This window comes from Hemibagrus wyckioides, linkage group LG03 (genome assembly GCF_019097595.1).
Source record: "Hemibagrus wyckioides isolate EC202008001 linkage group LG03, SWU_Hwy_1.0, whole genome shotgun sequence".
Taxonomy (NCBI): domain Eukaryota; kingdom Metazoa; phylum Chordata; class Actinopteri; order Siluriformes; family Bagridae; genus Hemibagrus; species Hemibagrus wyckioides.
The window spans coordinates 18,701,499-18,725,513 of record NC_080712.1 but is presented as its reverse complement, the minus strand read 5'-3'; the positions used below and the strand labels follow the sequence as shown (position 1 = coordinate 18,725,513).

General features: G+C 38.8%; 1 protein-coding gene across 1 annotated transcript; it reads right to left on the bottom strand.

Moving 5' to 3' along the window:
• Positions 1-8,768: 8,768 nt before the first annotated feature.
• slc25a28 (solute carrier family 25 member 28) lies at positions 8,769-23,704 on the bottom strand. Its single transcript, XM_058385126.1, has 5 exons — positions 23,573-23,704; positions 22,219-22,782; positions 14,177-14,405; positions 12,174-12,230; positions 8,769-10,442 (listed from the first exon to the last, which is right to left on the bottom strand). Exons 1-5 carry the CDS (start codon positions 23,702-23,704, stop codon positions 9,904-9,906), a joined length of 1,521 nt encoding a protein of 506 aa, XP_058241109.1. The 3' UTR covers positions 8,769-9,903.
• Positions 23,705-24,015: the final 311 nt, after the last annotated feature.

Here is a 24,015-nt window from a genome sequence, read left to right as displayed (position 1 = left end):
GATGGATTTACTTTGAATTCTAAGTGAAGTTAAAGAGTGAGAGAGATTAAGTACAAAGATAGGGAAAATGTAAATCTACAGTCAAAGAGAGGCAGACACACACACACAGAACTTATTTAAAATTGAAATCTTGACTCGAGAGAAAGGGCAAGAGAGAGAGAGAGAGAGAGAGAGAGACAGAGAAAGAGAGACATTGTGAATGTCTTTGTATACTTTATACTTTACTGCATGTGTCCTGCTGTATGCTATGTCATTTACTTTTGTTGTGTAATTTGTAGTAAGAAAGGCATATAATTAAAGTTTACCTCAGGTTCACTCATTAGTTACAATGCTCGTGTTCCAAAGACAAAACAAAAAGCACAAATTGCACTAGTCAGAAAAAAATGAATACATTAACTTATTGGTTAATGGACATTGTGTAAACACTGATAATGGTCAATAATGGATGAACATTCATATGCAGATATTATGTTAACACCATGTTCTGCCTCAAACAGCACATTTCAGCCTTTGCCAGCACATTTAAGAAGTGAGACTAGACTTGTCTAAATGTAACATGAGCTCACCAAGGGGACATATTTAAATAAGACGGGTGCATATTTAAAACATAGGTGCATAGTTCCTGGATTCCTTTGTATTGTTTTCTTAATACGCAATTAAACTGGACTAATCAGTTATTCTGTGGAAAGTTAAATACTGTTTCAAAGGGGGTGGAAATGTGGAAGAGCAGAGACAGACAAAGAGAAAGAAAAGTCAATGCAAGCTACATAGATCAAGTTGAATCAGTACATCTCACTCCCACATACTTTCCCTGCCCAGCCCTCTTACAAAGAGTGAGAGGGTGATAGCAAAGTCAAGGGCAAAGCGTTCTGTCATGTAAAACAGAGACTCTGAGCCAAGAAAACCAGGCACAGTGGAGAGCAGCCAGCAACAGAGAGACAGCCCTGTTTTTCCCAGACAGGCAATCGGACAGGTGGGTTAAATACAGATCCTCCATCAACACACATTCCACTCAACAAACAAGAGATCAACACAGTGAGAAAAAGCATTTCACCTCCAGGCATTAAACCACCTTCATTTATTGTGCAGCTAATCTAATTTTACCCCCAAAGACCTTCAGTCTATAGAAAGTGTTGCAGAATTTTTGGTTATTAATTCTCCCACCAACACATATGTTTCTACTCCATCTTTAATCTTGTGTGTGTAGCACACTGAAGCTGCTGACTAAAGAAAATTGGGCTGCATATTAGCACATAAACCGAAATGGTAGCAGTCAATAGCAGTACTACAAAGGGTTTGTGTAACATCAGACACCACTTCTGCTTCACAAAATCACATGGTGGGGAGACCAAGAATTGTTATTGGGGTTTCCTAAAAACTGACTTTACAGGACAGAAGCACATGTGTGGGTTTATTACAAATGGAGGATTTTCACCCCTCTTGTTGGCAAATACAGCTTTGAGACACTTACAGTAAGAAGTAATTAGCTTTTTGAAGCATTGTGCCCCATTCTTCCCAATTATGACCAATTCCTCCTGGCAAATTGTCATCAAGATTGTGAAAAGTCCAAAAATATGTAGACACCTGACCATCACACCCATATGAAGGTCTTCTCCAGACTGTTTTCTAAAATGTGTTTGTATGCCATAGCATCAAGATTTCTTTTCACTAGAACTATGTGGTCTAGTCCAAATCTGTCCAGCATGACAATGTCCTTGTGCACAATGTTAGCTCAACGGAGACATAGCTTTCCAAAGGCGATTTGGAACATGACTGTTGGCCAGGCTTACTCACTTGAAGTTCTTCTCGTAGCTAAATGGGCAAAAATGTCCACAGACACATTCGAAAATGTAATGGAAAGCCTCCGAATTCCACTGGATTCCACCCTCATTCCAATGGTGGAATGAAATGTTTAACATGCACATGGTTAGATATAATGGTTAGGTGTCCACATACTTTTTAGACATATAGTGTTTATACACATAGCATTGCCAGTCAGCCAATCAATGTTACTGTATCTAGAGAGCTGAAAGCTTTGCTCCCTTTAATTAATTGTGCACCAAAACCAGTTGTGTTAATGAACAAACAGAGCAATATTTATGGTCTGAAATTTAAAGTGTGAACAAAAAATTTTTCAAGCTTAAAACATATTAAAATCACTCTCATGGCTGGATCGGAAAGCTGGTGCAAGGGTGTGAAGGACTTTAAAAGGAAACAACACTGTTGCCAAACTTATTCAAATTCAAGTGTTGCAATGCAACTGAGAAATGGACGCCTACGAACATCCACTGACAAAGGCACAACCAACATTACGCTGACATATATAGTCAATTTTATATGGAAACTTTTGGTAGAGCATATAGACACTTTGGTAAACAATTCATTCCTGCATTTTAATGAAATTTAAGGGGAATCCAGGTCTTAAAGCAATTGCGTCTTACACCTATGCTGTCTGGGAATGATTAGGTGTGGTTCTACCTGCACACTATAGAATCAACTGTGACAGAGATGTTTAAGGTAATTTTGATGGCTTTGTAGCCTTTTCCATTTAATTGCTGTTTAATAGTGTTGTTTCTGAGAACTTAACCTTCACTGTGATACTACTTCTTGCATGAAATCTTTCCAAATAATGGCAACGTCTTTTATAACGACACCAGGTGCCATTTGCATGTGAATTTTTAGCAGCATTTCTATCTAGAACTTGATTTATTGATATAAAAATAAATAAGAAAGATATTTATTTGTAGTGCTTGATCACATTCTATCATTCCCTATCAATTTTTTAAACATATCTTTAAGCCTTTAAATACATATTTTTGTTCATATTTATAAGTACAGTGAAAAGATATTATTTGTGTAAATTTGAGGTGAATTTATGCACTAGAATATATTAAATACTAAAAACAAAACGTTTCAGAATACTTATTTCTCCTCACTCTATGTTGTCCGGACAGAATTCAAAAGCATTGTGGTGAAATCTGCATTAACGTTTAAGACACATTCCAAAATGTAGTGGAAAGCCTCTGGATTCCACTGGATTCCACCCTCATTCCAATGGTGGAATGAAATGTTCAAAAAGCACATGTAGGTATAATGGTCAGGTGTCCACATACCTTTTGGACATATAGTGTTTATACACATAGCATTGGCAGTCAGCCAGTCAATGTTAGTGTATCTAGAAAGCTGAAGGCTTTGCTCACTGACTTTTTAATTAAGATTTTCACAGGTTGTGCTGTCCACCAAAACCAGTTGTGTTAATGAACAAACAGAGCAATATTTATGGTGTGAATTTTAAAGTGTGAACTAAAAGTTTTTCATGCTTAGAACATATTAAAATCACTCTCGTGGTTGGATCGGAAGCTGGCGCAAGGGTGTGAAGGACTTTAAAAGGAAACAACACTGTTGCCAAACTTATTCAAATTCAAGTGTTGCAATGCAACTGAGAAATGGACGCCTACGAACATCCACTGACAAAGGCACAACCAACATTACGCTGGCATATATAGTCAATTTTATATGGAAATTTTAGGATCGCCTGTAGACACTTTGGTAAACAATTCCTTCCTGCATTTTAATGAAACTCATGGGGAATCCAGGCTTTTAGCCATTTAGTCTTAAAGCAATTATGTCTTACGCCTATGCTGTCTGGGAATGATTAGGTGTGGTTCTACCTGCACACTATAGAATCAACTGTGACAGAGATGTTTTAGGTAATTGTAATGGCTTTATATCCTTTTCTGCTTGATTGCTGTTTAATAGTGTTGAGAACTTCACCTTCACTATGATACTACTTCTTGCGTGAAATCTTTCCAAACAATGACATCTTTATAACCACACCAGGTGCCATTTGCATGAAGCTTTTAGCAACATTTCTATCTACAACCATTTTCATTTCATTTCATTGTCTGTACTGCTTATCCAATCTATCCTCGGGTCACGGGGAGCCTGTGCCTATCTCAGGTGTCATCGGGCATCACGGCAGGATACTCTATCTACAACTTGATTGATAAAAAACAATAAAAAAGATATATAGTATATATTAGAAATAATACTTATTTCCCCTCACTGTATGTTGTTCTGATTCAGCAGCATTGTGGTATAATTTGCATTAACATTTAACATAATTCACTCTATAACATACATCTGTTAAACACTGATGATTGTATTGTATACACAGACAGTACTTTACTAGGTATTTAAAAAGAGAATGATGGTGGCAGTGTGATAGGATGACTGACTGTTCAGTTCAGCACTTTATGCTGTATGGCCAGATGAGAGGACCTTACTGCAAATCCATTTTGTGATTATCACACTATTTAGCAAAGTGATGGCAGGTCTTTCCAGAGAGCCCCAGTATTTCTGTGCATGTTGGCATTAGGTGACGTTTTGGCTCACGTTTTGTGATGAGGCTGAGTCAGTAGTAGATAAGTGAATCGGGGCGCCTAATGTAGGAAGGGAGCTCACTCAGTCATAGGTTATTTAAACAAGACAGCCCTGGGAGCTTCTCTCCACTCAGACATGAGGATTCCTCAGAGCCACATTGAGGAGCATAGGGCACCCAGATCCACCAAACTCCCTGTTTAGCCTCCTCCCAACATGGAGAGCTTTGTGTCTGCTTTTAATGTACACACAGGGAACAGGGCGCCATGCAGTCTCCCCTAAACAGGCTTTCTGAGAAGGCAAGAAGACCTGATCAAATGCCTTGTCAAAGTCCAGACAGATTCCCACCCATCATATTCACAATGAGAACCTCAGCATTCCTAACAGTTACTGTAGCCCTGTTGCAGTGGATGAGTTAAGCGCCTAACTGACAGTGATGTGTAAGTGTTGAGTAAGCATCTATAGAGACACTCCTTCACCTCCACTTTGTAAACTCTGAGGTATAGCTCTTATTAGTGAGTGCTCTTGGCAAATAGATTCTCTGCCAAATAAAATGACATATAGAAACTTTCAGCATTCTAAGAGGGAGTATTCTCAATCTTGCCAGAAGCTGTTAAACATATACCTCAAATGTTATTAGGAAAACTATACTAATACTGGGTAGGGCCTCCATTTGCTCTGAAGACAGACTCAAATTTTCATGGCATGAATTCGACAAGATGTTGGAAACATTCCTCTGGGATTCTGGTCCAAATTATCATGATCGCCTCATGCAATTCCGGCAGATTTTTCGGAACAATCACATCCCAAAAGTGTTCTGTTGGATTCAGATACACTGACTTGGGAAAAACATTGAACTCACTGTCATGTTCATGCAACCAGTTTGAGACGACTTTTGCTTTGTGACATGGTGTGTTATTATGCTGGAAGTAACCATTAGAAGATGGTAAATTGTGGCCATTAAGGTATGCACATGCTCAGTAACAATACTCACAATAAGCTGTGGCCTTCAAGTGATGATTGATTGGTATTAACAGGCCCAAAGTGTGCCATGAATACATTTCATACACTATTAAACCACCTCCACCAACCTCAACTGTTGACACAAGGCAAGTTGGTTATCATGGAGATAAAAAAACTTAAACAATAACTCTAGGACAAAATCCTGGAAGAGAATCAATCAGAATTTGGTTATAAAAAGCATCCAGCTTTCCAAGTGGTGCAACAGAAACATTGTTTGAATCCCAATGATGCCACCACCATCTGTGGCTGCGAGATAAAAGAGCCCATGATCTCTGGGTGGGAAGAATGACTTTACTGTCACTGCCTTGTCAGTCAGAATGACACTTGCCAATTTTGGGAAAATCTAATATGTAGAACTCTGAAAATCCCACTGAATAACATTAAAGATCCATTATAAAAAATGGAAATTATATTAAATACTTGAGGTTTAGCAAATGTGGAAAAAGATTGGCTTTGACCCAATATACATTAAACATCCCAGGAGATCAGCAGTTTCTGAAATAATCAAACCAACCCATCTAACAGCAACAACCATACCACAGTCAAAGACTGGTGTTCCCAAAAAACACCATTGATATAAATAAGCAGCAATAAAGCAAAGTAATACAGGGTGAATGGGTATACTTAAGCTAGAGTGTATTAACTAGAAGAGGTGTCATGACATAAAAGTGGATCTACAGGGGAAATCTAGGAAAAGAAAAGTGTTGATTAGACTCTGTAGGAGTGTTGTTATTTCTGACGATGTATTACATTGCAGCTCCTCTGATGAATTGACACTCTACATACATGCTGTCATGTCACCAAAGGTTAAAAAATGATAATTGCATAACTGCTTGCCTGTCATGCCACGAAAGTCATCATGTGCTTGTGACAAAGATGAAAAAAAACCTGGCCCTAATTACCTAAACACTGTTTTTTTTTTTTTGTTTTTTGTTTTTTTTTTTAAACATGATGATCATCAAAATCCTGACAATTCTCCTTTGTGTAAAATAAATCCCTTAACTGTAAATGCTGCATGCACTGTTTTAAAATCATAATACATTTTCCTACATTAAAAGCTTTCAGTACACCGAGCCCAGTCAGCGTTTCACAACAGCAACATGCTGAGAGAGTTCCCCAACTAGACTAAATAGTTTAGATTAGCAGAGGCTGTGTGCATTTACTATGAGAAGGAGAAAGGGGTCATCGTAGCACCCCACCTCAGAGTTCATAGTCAAGTGGTCTCCATATCACAACTGGGGACATTAGGGGGTCAGAGATCATCCCAGGAACAAACACAGGCATTAAATGCACAGAAGTAGAGTAGGAAGAAGAGTACTGAAAACACTAAGCCCAGTAGAGTGGTGTCAAACTCTGGTCAAAGCTGTGGTTTTGAGTAATTCGGGTTCAGTATGTTATCAGACAGAAAGTGGTTAGAATGTATTAACGTAAAGTTTTTTGTGTTAGGCTGGAGACTAAAACAAGCAGCTGTCAGTTCACAATGTACAACAAACCTCGAATAGTGCCTCAGGGATGTCTGGCTGGCAGAATGGGCTGTCTCGTGTGAATAAAAAGCCTTTCACCTTCATTTATTCTTCAGTAGTTAAAACTCAAACATTTTAAAAATATCAAATGTATTCGCAATAAAAATATAATCCATGATTATATTTAAAGACAGTAGTAGAGAATCACTGAGACAGCTTATTGAGAGACATTCATCCTTTTAGGCAGTAAGGCTCTTTATTAAAGTGAGAAGAAAAAACAAACACAAAGCTGTCTGTCAGCAACACTGTTACTGAACCAACACATAGATGTGAACACACCCATGGACACTTTGAAATTCTCACTTTGTCCCACTTATGGAACTTAAATATGTTCACGGATCAGCTAATCATGACCGACCCAGACACTAGCTCTGGAAAAGAAATCCATGAGGAATCCAGACACTCCGTGCCTTATAAACACCTTCACATAATCCTCTGCAGCTTCTTCTGAAGAAGCTCATCAGCGTGCATTGTGGGCAAGCTCATGCTGGCCGGCTGTGCCATGGATGGGAGGACGGAGATAAACGAATGCTAGGGCAGGGCGGGGCGAACCACACCGTCACACACTCAGACACACAAAGACTGCTCATTAACACTCCCTGTTTGAACAGGTGCCTGACTGACATGAGTGTGTGCATGTGTGTTGGATGAGTGGCAAAATATCATCTCGTGCCTGGAGAAGGGTTTTGAAAAGCAACTAGCTGTTAGACATTTAATCCTGGATGACCACACTGTCTGCTCTGTGTTTGCATTGCACATGGGAAACGGGGGCTACCGCATTCAAAAAACATTATAATGACATGACTCAGGGCACTGAAGCAAGTGTCAAAGTATGCATTTGCAACAAAAGAATATAAAACTGAACGGAGGCCAACAGGCAACCTTTTTCTTAGTGGGCGGTCTATACTCTGGTGAAAGGTTCTTGAGTTGGAGGTGTCCTTGAGGATTCATTTAGAGGACTCTCAGGTGACAAGAAAAGACACTGCAGAGCTTGTGTCAGACTTCTGTGTTTAATGTAGCATTAAGGGATCTGAAGGGTAAAGCCTTGTCCTGATTTCCATGTTAAAATAGTATTCAAATCATCTAAGTGGAAATGAGCATCTGACAACCAGCACCTTCTCATTCTTTTCTGACTCAGGTTATGGCTTGTTTCTCAGACGAAGGGTAAACATACCTCTTGAGTGCAAAGGTGAAGTAAAATCTCCAGACAAACGGTTGACGGCCCAAAAGGAGAAGGCAGTCTGTCATACCGGCTCACTGTAATGCTGTGATAGTATGCCTTTTTTGTTTGCATAATTTCTTGCTCAGTGTTAAAACATTTCTTGACAAGGACTAACACCTCCTACAATCCTACGGCTGGGAAGAGACCACGATCCTGCCAGTCAAGTTCACGTTCATCTGCTCTGAGCTTCGGGTTCCTTCCTATTTCTCATCTGTCGTCTCGTCTCTCTACCAGTTTCAGCCCTTCTGGGGCTGATTGCTCAACAGGCTTGAGAAGGCAGGTAAAGTGAAAGCTCAACAGGCACACAACCTCGCCTCAAGTCAGGACACATATGGTCAAAGGCCATGTCTGCACCTGTGATTTAACCCAAACATTGGACATACCACCAACAGAGCTCCCTTTCAACTCTCGTGGCTCAGAGTTGCTGCAGCTGAAATGTGCATACCATGAGCATAAGAGGTGGAAGCTGTCACAATACCAGCAGACACACAGACCTCTGGCCTTTTTTTGGTGTTACATTAGAATTGTTAAATGTAATATATGCAAACTTAGCTGCATCAGAGAAAGTGCATTTTTATTCTCCAAAAGTGAATGCTTTTGATAGAAAAGTCAGAAATCACTCCATGTTAAGCAGGCAGCAGTCACTGCTCTGCTATTTTATTGAAAGCTGGGAACAGGGTAGAGCGTAGAGAAATGCCAACAGGACCGACTCCATAACTTATCAACATTAAAGTTTAGTCAAGCAACACAGAGGGCAATAAAACAGACATGAGTCAAAAACCAACTTTGATGTTTCACAGAGGCCATTATATCCTTCTGCCTACAACCACTCAGATTACAGTAAATGCTTATTACAGTAACCACAATTACATCTCTTTAATGGCCTTCAGTTTTATTCAGTGCAAGAGCAGTTGGAGAAATTAGAACAATATTCCAATTACTTATCACTGTTATTGCTTTCCATGCAGCTTACAGATAAAGCAGTAATGTTATAAAGAACAGAAGGAAATGGTGATTCTTTCAAATGAATTTATTTCCATCTATGTTCTTCTCAAAAGCTTGGCAACTCAAAACCCATAATGGTAATTTAGGGGTCCCAAGATTCTTTCAGAATCTATTTTCCATCTAAAACAGTGATTTGACTTTAAGTAATCAGAACCAATTCTTATGAAAAGTAAAAGTATTTTTTTCTTCGGCCTCCGAACACCATTCATCTTTTTCCTATTATTCTGTCTAAATGATTTCACTTTTGTTAAAATTCTGATGTGCTGAATTTTCAAAAATATATTCTCAAATACATTACACAGGTTTATATTCTATATCATTGAATTTCAGAGACAATCTTCTTATTAGCAACTTTTTTTCCCCCATTTATCTTTGTAGAGGCTTCTGATGCCCTCTGGTGGGACCAAGAGTAATCACATTTGGTCTGCCTAAAATGCTAGCCCAATGCAACTGTGAGTATAAATATTCGTTCTGATGTCCAACCAGTCTGTCCCTGTGCGCTATGGAGCCCCGAGTGGTGTAGCTTGTGCGAGAGAAAAAAGACAGAGAAGGAGAAGAGTCCAGGGGGTCTTCTGAGCGAGGATAGGCCCAGGCAAGTGTGCGTGTGAGCGGCTACTTCTCTCTGTCTCTCTGCAGCATGCATGTCTCATTGGTGGTGCAGCAAACAGGAGAGACAGTGAGAGTGAGAGAAAGTCAAGGCCAGGAGAGTTGCTGATCAAGGGCAGGGTTAGACAATGAACTTGCGAGCATCTACTTCTCTCCGTCCCTCTGCATTCGCAGACGCTCCAGTTGATGCTTAGTGATGACGTACTTGAAGAATTCATAAACAGACCAGCTGATGGCTGTAGAGGGCATCTGGTAGATGACTCGAGCCTGAACACCTTTAAAATATGCAGGAAGCCCGCCCAGCCTGTACACTGTCCTAAAGGCATGGGCCAAGCCTGAAATGTGTGCTCGGCCAGGGCTCATCGAGTGCAGTGCCAGCGTCTCCTGTGTGTTTAGCAGAGTCTTACACACGTCTAGTGGTGTGGTGGCGGCAGCAGCCAACGCCCCGGCTAGAGCTCCTGAAATCATATGAGATGAGGGGTTGTATAGTCTGTGGGGGTTGAGCATCTCCTGGAGGTACTCGTAGGTGATGAAGTGCAGCGCCTGGAATGGCACGTTCATGGTGAGCTGTGTGGTATAGCTGCGGTAAAATGCCCCGGTGCCTTCATGCCGCCAAACACAGCGCATGCACTCCAGCACACTCTGATACGGCGAGTTATACATCTGCATCCTTTGCTTCACCACTGCAAGGCAGACAAAGCCACAGGAACCGGGCCCAGAGATGGAGAAAAAAAGAGGAGAGAAAGAGTGAGATCGTTAAGCAGCTAATAAACACCCAGACAAAATATAAAGGTCATGACTGAAATACAGTATCGCCATCAAAAGAGGAGCTTGTAGACTCATTATACACTGCACCCTCTTCCATCCGGACACAAGCGGATCAAATAAAGTCGTCTTTTCAGCACAGTCGAGGCCATTTACTGAGAACGGAAGAGCTAAAGCTGCATGTGTTCAAGGCAGCAGAGCAGGTGTGTAGTGCCACCTGGATGTATAAGCCTAAACTGGAGTAATGCCAGCACATATGCACTGCTGCCAAACTCAGGCCACAGATGATAGCATTCCAATGCAGTGCAGCTGTTAATAGCAGTGAAGGCTACACTGTCCCAGAGGACGTCCCTTTAGGAGTCTTTAATGAGTCTACAGGCATTTTCCTGGTTTACTCATGTTGCCAGTCAAGTACACAGCTCTTTGATGCCACCTACTGGTTGGAAATGCAGGTTGCAATAAAACTACTCTGATCTTGGGGACCAGACAAGTTACCTCCAATCTTATCTGCAAAGAGCCTGCATAGCTATAGGTTTTATATTCCAACGGAGCACTTACACATTGACTAGCATCTCAGGGATGTCTGAATGATAAAAACCCACTCATTTACTAGATTAATCTTGGTCTAGGTGATATGAAGATTTAATAAACACTTGTCATAACATTAAAACTACCTGCCTAATATAATGTAGGTTCCCCTTGTGCTGCCAAAACAGCTCTGAAGGTGTGCTTTGGTATCTAAGATGTAAGATGCAGATCCTTTAAGTCCTGTAAGTTGATCTCCATGGATCAGACTTGTTTCTCCAGCACATGCCACAGATGCTCAATCAGATTTGTTTTTTCTTAAGCAACGAGTCAACTCTGTCAAGTTCCTCAACAAATTTTGCATTGTGGCAGAGCGCTATCCTGCTAAAAGAGGCAGCTGCTATTACTGAGTACTGTAACCATGTAGCCAGGGTGTACTTGGTCTGCTTGTTTAGGTAGGTGGTACGTGTCAAAGTAACATCCATGCAAATGTCAGCACATACACATACCCAATAAACAGCACTGTGTTCTGCCACCTTTCTATCATAGGCCAGCATTAACTTTTTCATCAAACTGGGCTCCAGTAGCTCTGCTGGAGGATCGGACAAGATGCATATCCCAACACATAAGGTATATGGGGATGTGGAGAACAAGGTGATCAATGTTATATATATATATATATATATTTTTTTTTTTAAATTTAAAAGTGACTAGAAGCAACTAACTTTTTATTACAATTTTGTAAATTACAGTTTTTTTCCTTCATCTTTTTAAAATATTTTTATTAATGAAAATTATATTCTTGAATATAAAACTAAAAAATAAATAAACTTTGTAGACATCAAATCATGTATTATCAAACCAGTGTCACACATTTTTTTGGTAGTTTGTGCAAACCTGTAACACATATTTATCACAGAAATGCCTTCAATAATCGTGATGCAATATTTTTGTCATCATCGCCCACTCATCTAGATCAAACACCTATTTGGTATGGTTCCTGTTTGTCTAGTTTAAAACCCTTCAGCTACACTGGACCCTTTTGGATGACATGAGTGACCCCTGGAGTAGACCGATCAGACTGTGACTGTAGGAGTTTGAGAATTAGCATCAACATTAAGTACCTTCAGCCGGGTTCATGGCAGCGTCGTGAAGCAGTGTGGCCACGCATCCTGCAGCTCCTGCCAAAATAAACCCTTAACAGTGAGCATCAAGGAGACAGGTAGGAGACAGCGGAGAGGAATCGCAGATACATTTTGCAATCTGATCCCTGCAGGCCACTATTAAAGGCAGCCACAAAGAGCCTCAGCTGATTTGGAAGAGATTAAAGATTTGCTGAGTGTGTTACTAGGAATGTGACTCAGAAGAAAATGGACCTACTGTTCTCTTTTACTACAGCTTACAGTCTTTAACAGATCATAACACAGACTTCCTTTAACTCGGTTAGTCATATACACCTTAGTAACTGATGCTAAAATATTATACAGCAATATCTGTTTCGAAGTAAATAATAATAATAATAATAATAATAATAATAATAATAATGGAGAATAGATGGTGAACTGCAATAAGTGCATTTAAAACAAATCTACTTCATAAAAGGGTGAAAAATTGGCACTAAATAATAAGTTTATCCACACAAAGCATAGTCACTCCTTTTAAAACGACTCAATGTCTTCCCCTTTGAGGGCTGCAGGGAATTTTAATCTGATGAGCATTCCAGAGGCTACTCACCCACTCTGCCCTTCACCTAGGCATAAAGAGAAAGAGAAAAAGAGAAAAGGCAAAGCAACAGCAAATATCAGTTCTGCTGTGTGAACCAACATTGCTCTAAGAGCTTCGTAGGCCTCTCACTGGTGTCTACAAAGTAGAATTATTTCGGAGTGAAAATGGCAATATAGGAGAAAAAAAACAGTAATAGAGTGTGATTAAGAGTGAAGGGCATATAACTGATAATGTAAAGAGGTATTTTTAATAAACACTTCATGATTTAAACAGGGTTTTTCCCCAGCCAGCATCTCGTTGGTGTGAGAAATGCATCTTGTCACTAGAAAAAAACATCTTGTTATTGGTACTATAACAGAACATCTCTATTACAAAGAAATCTAGACAAGATATCTCATTATTACTTGAAAACATTGCATTATTATGAGGAAACCATTTGTTTAGCGCTGTCACTATTCATTATTTTGATAATCAAGCAGTTGTTTCCTTTGATCATACAGCACCATAAAACCTATTTGTACAGAAAATTACTAAAATGTGTTTTTTCCTAGATCAATACTACACATACATGCGATATAAAGAAAAACATTTTTTTAAATCCTGTATAATTTTAAATTCCCAATGATTATTGTATTTTTATATTCATTTGTATATACAAATAAGTATATATAATTACAGCTTTCCTGAACAAAAAACCTACACTAACTGTAGTATTACTGTTTCTTACTAAATTTTAAGTAACAAATTCCTAACCTCAGCTTAAAATAACTTCTCTAAATATTTATTAAATTATTTAACTGATTTGTTATAGCTAAGTTAAGCTAAAAGCAACCATTAGTGAAAAGACAATGTAGGTGTTAATGTTGCAATATTACAAAAAAAACCCTTTGTTTTCATAATAATAACACTTATGTTATTGAGGTTATCAAATAGTTAATCAAGTAAAAATATCATTTGGAAGAAAAACAAAAAAATAAAAAAAATAACAGTTCTCACTGAAATATCTACTTGAGTAAGAGTAAGAAAGTATCCAGTTTAAAGACACTTGTTACATAGGAACTGTCTCATAAAACTTTAGAAAAATTTTAAGTGCTTGATATAGGATGAAGATATTACAATTCTGTGTGAAAGCTTCTGCTTGCTGAGGCATGCCTTTAGCATGTAGCGTTATAACCGATCAGAACATTAGATACTGATCTTGCTTGTGATTTGGTGTAAAGCTGCATCTGCAGCACCTTTTCTGTCATTTTCCGGAATATTTGGTTACGTGTCATTTTCACTGAGAAAATCACGTGTTCTATTATAATCAAGTATTTGTGAGAGCACTAATTTTGTTATTAAAGCATCTCGCATATCTGATTCTGTGTTTATTTATCTGAGCATTGTGGCATGTGAGGTGTACCGTTCGCCAAATGACTGTTGGCTCCTGGGTAGATAACATCGCCAAGTGTCTTTTTTAGCTTTTCATAGCAGGCAAAGTAGAGTGCGTGCGCGGGCCCTGCCCCCACTGCTGTGATATTCAAGCCTCTGATTGGTCGCCAGATGCCTTCAGTCCTCATGATGCGCCACAGAGCGTCCATTACATTACGGTAGCGGGCAGCTGGATCGGGTTGCAAGCTCTGCATGCGGGTCTGCAGCACAAGAGAGTAAACAGTAATACTGTAAATTAGGACGATACATTTTGATGAGAACAAAAAGAACATCTGCACCAGAGAATAAACATGTAATAGCTATGCTACTGCTTTGATTAATAGACACTAATCCATGAAAATCAGCTTAACACTTCATTAGCATGACTGTTTTTCATGGGAGACAGGTAAAGAGTAACTGGGAAAGGATCCCATCCTTTAAATAAATTATTTAATTTACAGGCATGAGGTGGAAAACAAAACACTGACTTCAGGGTTAAGGGCATTACAGAAGTCTCATTTTTCCATTAAAAGAGCCAATTGCCTTGCTGATAAAAGTGATAACAGAAAAAAATAGAGTCAGGCATAACAGATTCTCACAGCCATTTATCCTCTCCAAGCCAAATGGAGAAAGTCGGACTTAAGATCTGGTTTATACTTCTGCATTAAGGTATCTGTGAACATGAGTGAGTCATGTGAGGGTAATAGTGTACGGATCAGCCTGAAAGCTCGTCAGTGCACTGGACATTGGATACTGGCAGGCCCATACTGTACCGCTGCACAGTATACCATATGTTTACTGCATATAGCTACAATTCTTTTTTGTTCCTTTTTTTATTATCCAAAGCCAAAGACCACAAACAATTTAATTTTTTTTGGCAGATTTTAATATTAATGATACACCTATTTTTTTAAATGTCAGCTTGATTATCCATTTTTGATAAACGATACAAATTGGACATCGCTAAAACGGCCACTAAGCCTGTAAAAGACCTTGACCTTACTTTTCTTGACCTTTTGCCCATACGCCAATCATGGAAAGAAAACAAATACAAGCAAACAAACATGAAACAAACCAAACAAAGCATTCAAGACGAAACACAATGTGCCATTATAGCATGATCCAAAAGTCTGTACATGTCTGGCACACCCCTAACTCCACTAAGCTTTTTATAAACACATTAAGGTAACACACATGGCAGCAAGACTGAAGCTTTGCTTTTCACTGTATACGTTTACCCCATTAAAGGCAGTCTGCAGCTGGGTGCTCAGAGGAATTATCCAACAGCTTCCTTAGCACCTATTCCTTTGAGCATTTTGTCTCTTGTACATTCAACAAGACAGCAAGCTTCAGAAAGCACCTGCAGACCCACAATCACTGAGAAAAAAGAGGAACTGGTGCTTATCTACTTAGAAAGAATTAAGGGCTGTTTTTTTTTTTTTAAATCTTTTTATCTAATATGGGTGATAAATTCTGACATATTTACAGTATGATAAACCAGTCTAAAACTACTGTAGAAAATCCTTGTGTGCGTGTGCAGGTGTGCACATACAAACACACACAGATCATCCATAACATTAAAAACATGGACTCCCCAAGACCTAAGAATATATGAAGACCTATAAAAAAAAAATACCACCCCTTGACAGATGCCATTCCAACGAGATAAATATAAATGCAAACATAAATATAAATGCATGTACACACAAACATATACACATTCAACAAATATATTGTTGTACTTTCTGCAGAACAAGATTTCCAGAAACATGTTTGTTGACATCTTTACTAATTATAATAGATTCACTTGAACGAATGATCCCAGGTATACAGCTCTCTTTGTCCGTCATGTCATGCATATTAACATTTACATTAAGATTTATGTAGTATGTGTGATCATGCCATTTGCATTCGATCATTATAGGTCACACTACAATAAAATAGTATATAGTATTGGAACTGAGAGCAAGAAACCTTTATTATCGCCACACATACATCACAGCATAGTGGAATAAATTTCTTTGAATATACAAGCTGAGGAAGTTGGGGTAAGAGCGCAGGGGCAGTTATGATACAGCACCCCTGGAGCAGGGAGGGTTAAGGGCCTTGCTCAGTTGCCCAACAGTGGAGTTTGGTGGTGCTGGGGCTTGAACCCCGATCTTCAAATCAACAACCCAGAGCCTTAACCACTTGAGCCACCATTGCCCCCATATCAAAATAATGCCAATGTAACATCTATACCTATGGTAATAATTCAAAGGCTTAACTAAAATCCATGCAAAAGTGTTATATCATTTTGGATATTAAATCATGTCATATCACATATAGCAATCTTGTTGCAACACTTTTCCTGTTCTCAGTTTAGCTCTCATGGAACAGAGGTTCTCAGGAATGCAGAACCTGTAAGGACACAGCCTCGCTCTATATGGCCTAAGGTCTGGGCATGATCTAACAACGCATTGTGCTCTCTGTCTGCAGACAGAGCTGTACGTGACATAAACGAGGAAATCCGCAGTCAAACAGGAAGGAGCTAGATTTATAAGGATTTTCATGCTGTGATGAGAAAGCCAAATGAGCGAATGATCTTCATACCTATATACAGATATCATTTGCAGTAGGAATCACTATAAAACACAGAGCACATTATATACTATGCAAACGCAAACATAGCATTACTACCAGCATGTGGAGGGAAAATCATTTTGACAGTGTTTGCCTGGAAAACCCTGAGCCTGAATGATAACCTCTGACTGGACTGCAAACAAAACCCATTGCCTGCATTTGCGTAATCGTCTCTCTGTGCCTACAGCGTCCCAAGCAATACTGAGTAAGGCTTCCTAAGTGTGCTCAACAACATCTGCCAAGTCTCCAAAGCTGACAGATATACCCATGTGGGATTCATCCCAATTTAAAAGTGGCAAGAAAGAACTATTATGGCATTGGTCCAAAGTATACAATATAACATTGCAAATATCCATGAATATAAAAGAAGGAAAGCACTGAAAAATTCCAATAAAGGACTGATACTTTACCGTTGTTAATAATTACAACAAAAAGACACAGACATGGTTTAGATTTATTTGCAAGAATATGTGTTCGCTAGACTGTAGTGGACATATACAACAATCAGAAAAATGTCAACTTAAATGAATCTCTTTTCAGGTCATATCTTGGCTGAGAAAAGTGTAGTTTATTTGTAATGTTCAGGCACTGGCACATGTAGGTGATATGTTGGTGCTGCATCCCAGTATTCTAAAAAACTTTAAACTTTAAAGTCAATGAGATAAAATAAACATTACATAATTCAATTTTCTACTTTTTAAACTTTTTGTGATAAAAATTGTATCTTCAACAACACCACAAAATACTCCTCATTAACAGATAGTAATAGTAATAATAATAATAATAATAATAATAATAATAATAAGCTCAGGAGCTCTGTTCACACATACAATGATATTATTTAAGTCGCCAGTTGCTGCACTACAGGAGTTGCCAGTATCGCTAGTTATCGCTGGATGGCTCAACTAGCATTCAACTTAACAGATCAGTTTTCTTGTCGCTAAAATGAAACATTCTAGATTGATAAAATCATGTATATAAAATTCATCAGTGTATTCATGCACTACATCATACGAGATGAAGGGGAAGCAGTGTGCTGTGAATCACGTGTGCTCTAATGTCTTCTATTGTCACATCTTGTCAACAATGGCTGATGTTGCTCATATTGCTGGAAGTGGCCAGCTCTCACTGAATGGCCTCTGGTTGCTGCGAGTCAGTATATGTGTTTATCAGTCCTCAGGAATCTGCTGTTGCCATTAACTATATCCTGTTTTAATGGGATACAAATCCGAGGTTGCAACGGCATATCCCTTCGTCTTCCATAATCACGGAGAAAAGATATTTCAACACATATGGCAAACAGTTGCAACCCTGCACAAATTTTGTTAAATATAAACAGTTATCTATATTAAATAATGTTGTAATATCCATTAGAAGAAATTAAGATCATAGTAATTTGAATGTCAGAAATATTTGGCAAGAATTAAATTTTAGAATTGCACGGTTTAGTCGATTCTTGTGAAGGTCAAGTTTCAAAATGGCTGCATGCCGCTTTCATAACAACAAACTCTTTGGGAGTGTTGCAAGAGAGAAGGACTTCCTGTCTGAACTTTAGAAAACATCAGAACTACAGCAAGCATTGGGTGTGTCTGTCAGAGCCTCTATAAAATGTGTTGAAGGAGCACTGATTTGTTGTGAACTTGGTCTGAGATAGAGCTACGCTTGAGCTCATTTTCATCTTTATTGAGAACTGTAAGCATTAGCTTTAAAAAAAACATCAGCACCATGAGTAAAGATGCAAGAAATCTTTCAAGGTATCACACTAAAAATAAGAGAAAACTAATCTTTAACAACATTATTCCCAAAATAATCCCTTATCAAAAACAAAATGTTTGTTAGAATTAATAATACCCCAGGAAACCCTTATAAATAAGATGTTATAGATCAGACACATGACATGTTCCTCAACTGCTTCACACAGGTATAAATGCGAGGTTAGACAGAGAACATATTCTGTTAGCTATTCATCATGATGGAGAAGATTACACAAATGAAAGGAGGCAGTCGGCAGCTATTAAATTTTTTTTTTTTTTAATTCTTAACTAGCTGAATATGCCATATCGACTATAATTAATCATTACAAACATGAATTGTGATGAACCTGCCTGGAGGGAAACAAGTGTATTTTGTTCACACATGTAGAAAAGAAGGATGTATAGAAAAGCAAAATTTGCACCAAGAATCAAAGTCTTCCATAACTGCAATCACATGACACTAATCTATTTAACTGTTTGTGAGTAAAAAGAGGATAAAGCTGTTATTGAACATGATCATTATAATGAGGTGTAAAAAAAAAAAAAAAAGGTTACAGACAAGAACCTAATCCCCACTGGCATGTCTGATGGTGAATATGTGATGATGTGGCTGTTCTATTGAAAAGCTCTGGGAACCTTGTAAAAATACATGAGGTCATGGACTCCACAAAGGAAACAGTGATTTTAAATGAAAATCTGGTTGCCTCTACCAAGAAGTGGCAAATGGGTCATGGTTCAGTGACCACGGAATCATGCTATTGACCCAGCCATTCCAGTCCCAAGAACTAAACCTGGCTGAACCCTGGCCACAAGGGAAAAAACTGAAGAATCTGTGGCTTAGTTCTAACAAAGATGTTATGTAATATAGATACACATGTACTAAACCATGTTGACTGGTGCTCTGTGGGAAACAGCAGTGGAGACATTTCGTTAATTCTTCAATAGTGAAGTCTCTAAATTAACAAACACTGTTTCATATTCTTAATGTAAACTCTGTTGGTATTTTCAAAAGCGAAGACATCCATGGTTTTATCTGTTCACCAGCTGAAGTCAGACAGTAGGATATATTCGTATAGGATGCACAACAGATGAAAACTCAGTAACTACACTGAAGTAATAGTTCCTCAACAGCTCTTGGTTGCTTACATTATTAACATTTACATTATTTACTGTCCAGTGTCACCCAAATGCGGATGGGTTCCCTTCTGAGTCTCAAGGTTTCTTCCTCATATCATCTCAGGGAGTTTTTCTTTGCCACCGTCACCTCAGGCTTGCTTATTAGGAATAAAATAGAGATAAAATAGTAACTTAACTTTAAACATTATTATTTTTTCCTCTGTTTCTATACTTCTGTAAATCGGCCAACTTAATATTGATCAAACAGCTGGACTCTATTGGTGATTCCCGATACCATCATCAATTGTCCTAGGCCTAGCACCACTGCATGGACTCTCTACTTTAGGTATTTCTATGATGATTAATTATAAGAGGGAGAAAAGCACTCCCATCAAGACATCAAAACATCTTTTTACTTTTTAAAGTAGTGAACAATTTGTTCGCAGTTCAAAACACAAGAGTTTTTGCTCTCTGTTCACGAACCCATCCAATCCAAAAGCTACACTTCAACTAAAGAGGAGCTGCACATCTGATAATGACAAGAAATGAAAAAGTGGACTGTCTAATAAGAGCTCTTCACGTCAATCTGCCAAGACCAGACACACTGCTCCTCACACACACTTTTTTTTTTCCATCCCCATGACATAAGGGCTATTAATTCAATCTACTACAACAAACAGAAAAGTCTTTATCTGCTCTGACCTACTGACAGGGACAAGGAATATGCTGTCTTATTTAAACAACTGTACATACTTTGTAATAAGCTGACTAGTGGATCATTGCTGTGTTGAAAATTATTATCATGCTTCTGTCTCCAGTGATTCCATTGTTTCACTAACAAATAGACAACTGTATATAAGTAAAGAATAAAAGATGACAGGATGTGTGATATGGCCTTGACACAAATCGGAAGGCAGTTACCTCCCTCAAGTTTATTATTGTCTTATAACAGCATTGACAGAGTGTTTTGCTCCTCTCATACTTCATCAGTTTGCAAATTATTCTAATTTGCATCTACTGTCATGGCATTTTAAAAAATAAATAAATAAATAAATAAATAAATAATAAATAAAATAAAATCATCCTCCTCCCTTTCAGGTCATGTCTGGGTGTGTGTGTGTGTGCTGCAGGCAGTAACATTTTGAATAAATACAACATACTGTACAGCTTCAACAATCTTGTAAAGTGAACTGGAACTTAAACATATTAAATAAAAGAATAAGGCGTAGGGTTTTGGGGTTTTATTTTCTCTTTTCTTGTTCTGGGCACCCAGCCTAGTGGTTTGTCTACCCGTGATTAAACAACAATGCGACTTACATTTTTATCCATTCAGAGTTACCTTAAGTGATGTGAAACATCGGTGAAACAAGCGAGTTCCTGTTATCATGCACATTATAACAGCTATAAACAGTTTACAGTAAAAAGACAAAGATGGCAGATTGTCATGTTACCAAGAAACTGCAAAGCACAAAGAATTCCATTCTGAAAACTTTCTTTTACGGGAAAAACTTTAAGGACGGTTACAAAACACTCATTTTATTAATATTATATAAACATGTCCTTCAGTTCACAAAGTTCTTGTAAAGTATAACAAGTACATTCATGTAAAACCGTGATCAGCTGTCACTACTGTCAGAGTGTCCTCAGATCGAGTCATCTCAAGAGTTTATTTTATTTCTATCACCAAACTCTAATACAAATGAAATGTGAAAGATGAATGAAGGAGCATCTGATACACTTTGTGCTGTAAAGCTGTGGGAAATTGACAGACTTGACATTGATTGATCTTGCACTTGAACACGGTGCACAACTCCACTACACAACTGTGATATTCTACACGAAGTTGGCAAACGACGTGTACTGAAGTGTAGCCTAGAACTTTAATAGCAGAATGAATATCGGGTATTGGTATAATAATATCGAAAATGGGGCACATGGTATCGTGTGTGCTGTGACCTACTTGCGCCCATGCCTGTGTGACCTTGTGTGTGAGCACAAGCACTGTGACAAAACTAACCAGTTTCACCAAAAAAAACAATTACAACTTGAACAAAAAAAGAAAAAAACAAAAACGGAACAATAATCATATTAGCAACGGGAACTTTAAATATATAACACAATATTGCTAAAGGTACAAATATATCCCAGCGAGGTGATTAGCCAGCTAGCACAGCAGAGTGAAGGAGGCGTGGATTATAGCAGAAGTTACTAAATTAGCTAATGATGGCTACTACCGCTATCAGTGTTGAAGGTTAGTTGTGTAAGAATTGCAACACAGAGCAAACTTAACCAGACATTAAGCTGGAAAATTAAGTATTGCATGTGTGTAAGTCAGGCCAAACTTTATAACCTTTACTAGTTCTTTTCCTGTCGAAGCTCGAGATATCCGGTAATAAAACAGGAATGTTTCAGATTAATAACAGACTAGTTAAAGCGCGACTAGCGGACACTTACCTGTCAGAAGTATGGCATGATTCCTAAATCGAAAAAAAACTCTGAATACAGTCTATATAATTTGATTGACTGATCGAAGCTAACTCACCTTCACACAGTCGATAGGGAACATGAGGCAGTGCTCCATGATCCCCGCGACGGCCCCGGCTAACATGTAGGTGCTGGTTGAAGCTCCTTGAGGCAGACCTTCGTAGTCCGGTTCCGATATCTCCGTCACCTCCTGGGACCCGTGCAGCTGCACCATGTTAAGTTCCGAATCGCTTCCTATTCGAGGTGACAGTGTGCCCATTATGCCCTCGGACAGAGCCCAGATCCTGCCGCCGATCCAGCGCACTTCTGCCCCGGCGGAAGCTCCTGCAACCGCGCCATCTCCACCAGGCGGCTCCGCGCTCATCCGCCTCCTGCGCACCAAACCATCAGCTTCCATTTGCAACCAGACACACAGTCCTCTGGTTAACAAAGTGTTTGCTGGTATTATTCTAAAAACATCCGATGGCTTTATTCGCTCTGTCCAGATGTTTACACTCCAGACACGTCCATGACTGGGCTGGAAAGGGCAAACTGTGACCCACGCGTGGGGAAGTGCGTAGCGCGGGATGACAGGACGTGTAGGCCACGGGCGGAAGTGCCACTGCCTAGCTACGGTTCTGCTCTATGATTGGATTAAAACGATGTCAATCAAAATATCTCTCGTTAACGACTGCCGACTCTACAGGCATGCGAAAGCTGTCAATTTTTCTGGTGGATTATAATTCCTACGTTTTGTCTTTGATGAGCATAAAAAACAAAAAAAAAATCATTCCAAAGTCAAAAATTGCTTTCAATGTTTAACCTTGTATAATTTCCCCCCTCTGGTGTTGTTTTTTAGTTTATTTATTTATTTTACTCTCTATCTTGTATTTATTTATATATATATATATATATATATATATATATATATATATATATATATATATTGTTATAAAATATATATATTGTTGTTTATCATTATATTGTTCTGATGTATGGTATAATAATAATAATAATAATAATAATAATCTTCTTCTTCTTCTTTTGGCTTTTCCCTTCAGGGGTTGCCACCGCGAGTCATCTCTCCCTGTCTTCTGCATCCTCAACACTTGCACCCACTAGCTTCATATCCTCATTTGTTACATTCATATACCTCCTCTTTGGCCTTCCTCTTTGCCTCCTGCCTGGCAGCTTCATGTCCAACCTGCCTGCACTCACTTCTTTACCTCTTTCCCACACTCTCCATTACTCTGGACTGTTGACCCTATGTACTTAAACTCCTGGCTACTGCCTAAGCTTTCTCTCACATGCCACAAGGAACAGGAAGGGGTGTACTTTTGGCTGTCACTGAAAAGCTACATGCTCCTAGATTAATCAAGCTGTCAACTGTCCTTATCCTCCTCGACCATCAACCACAAGACTGTCTGATCCACCCTCAAGAGTCTTGGAATTTGTGGTGATTCATCCTGGACAACTTGTTGATCTCCCCTTCGACCACTGATTGCAATCATTGGGTAACCATGGATAACCAACTTCTTCACACATTGCAAATTTAACATGCCCATGTCGGTTTCTCCTTTACAATATGAAAAGGATTGAGACATTTTTATCTACACAGGCTGCTCAGGTTTTGCTTATTCAGTCTCTTGTCATTTTGAGACTAGACTACTGCAACTCTCTGCTTTTGAGTCTACCTCTCCATTGGTTTCTGGTAGCTGCACTCATCAGATTTAAAATGCTGTTGCTTGCCTATAAGCCAGAAATGGACCAGCACACTCTTACTGCAAAGCTCTTATCACTCCTCGCATTGCACTACGCTCCCTTTGATCTTCTTGCACTGCTCAAATGCATCTAGATGCTTCTCTGTTCTCTCACC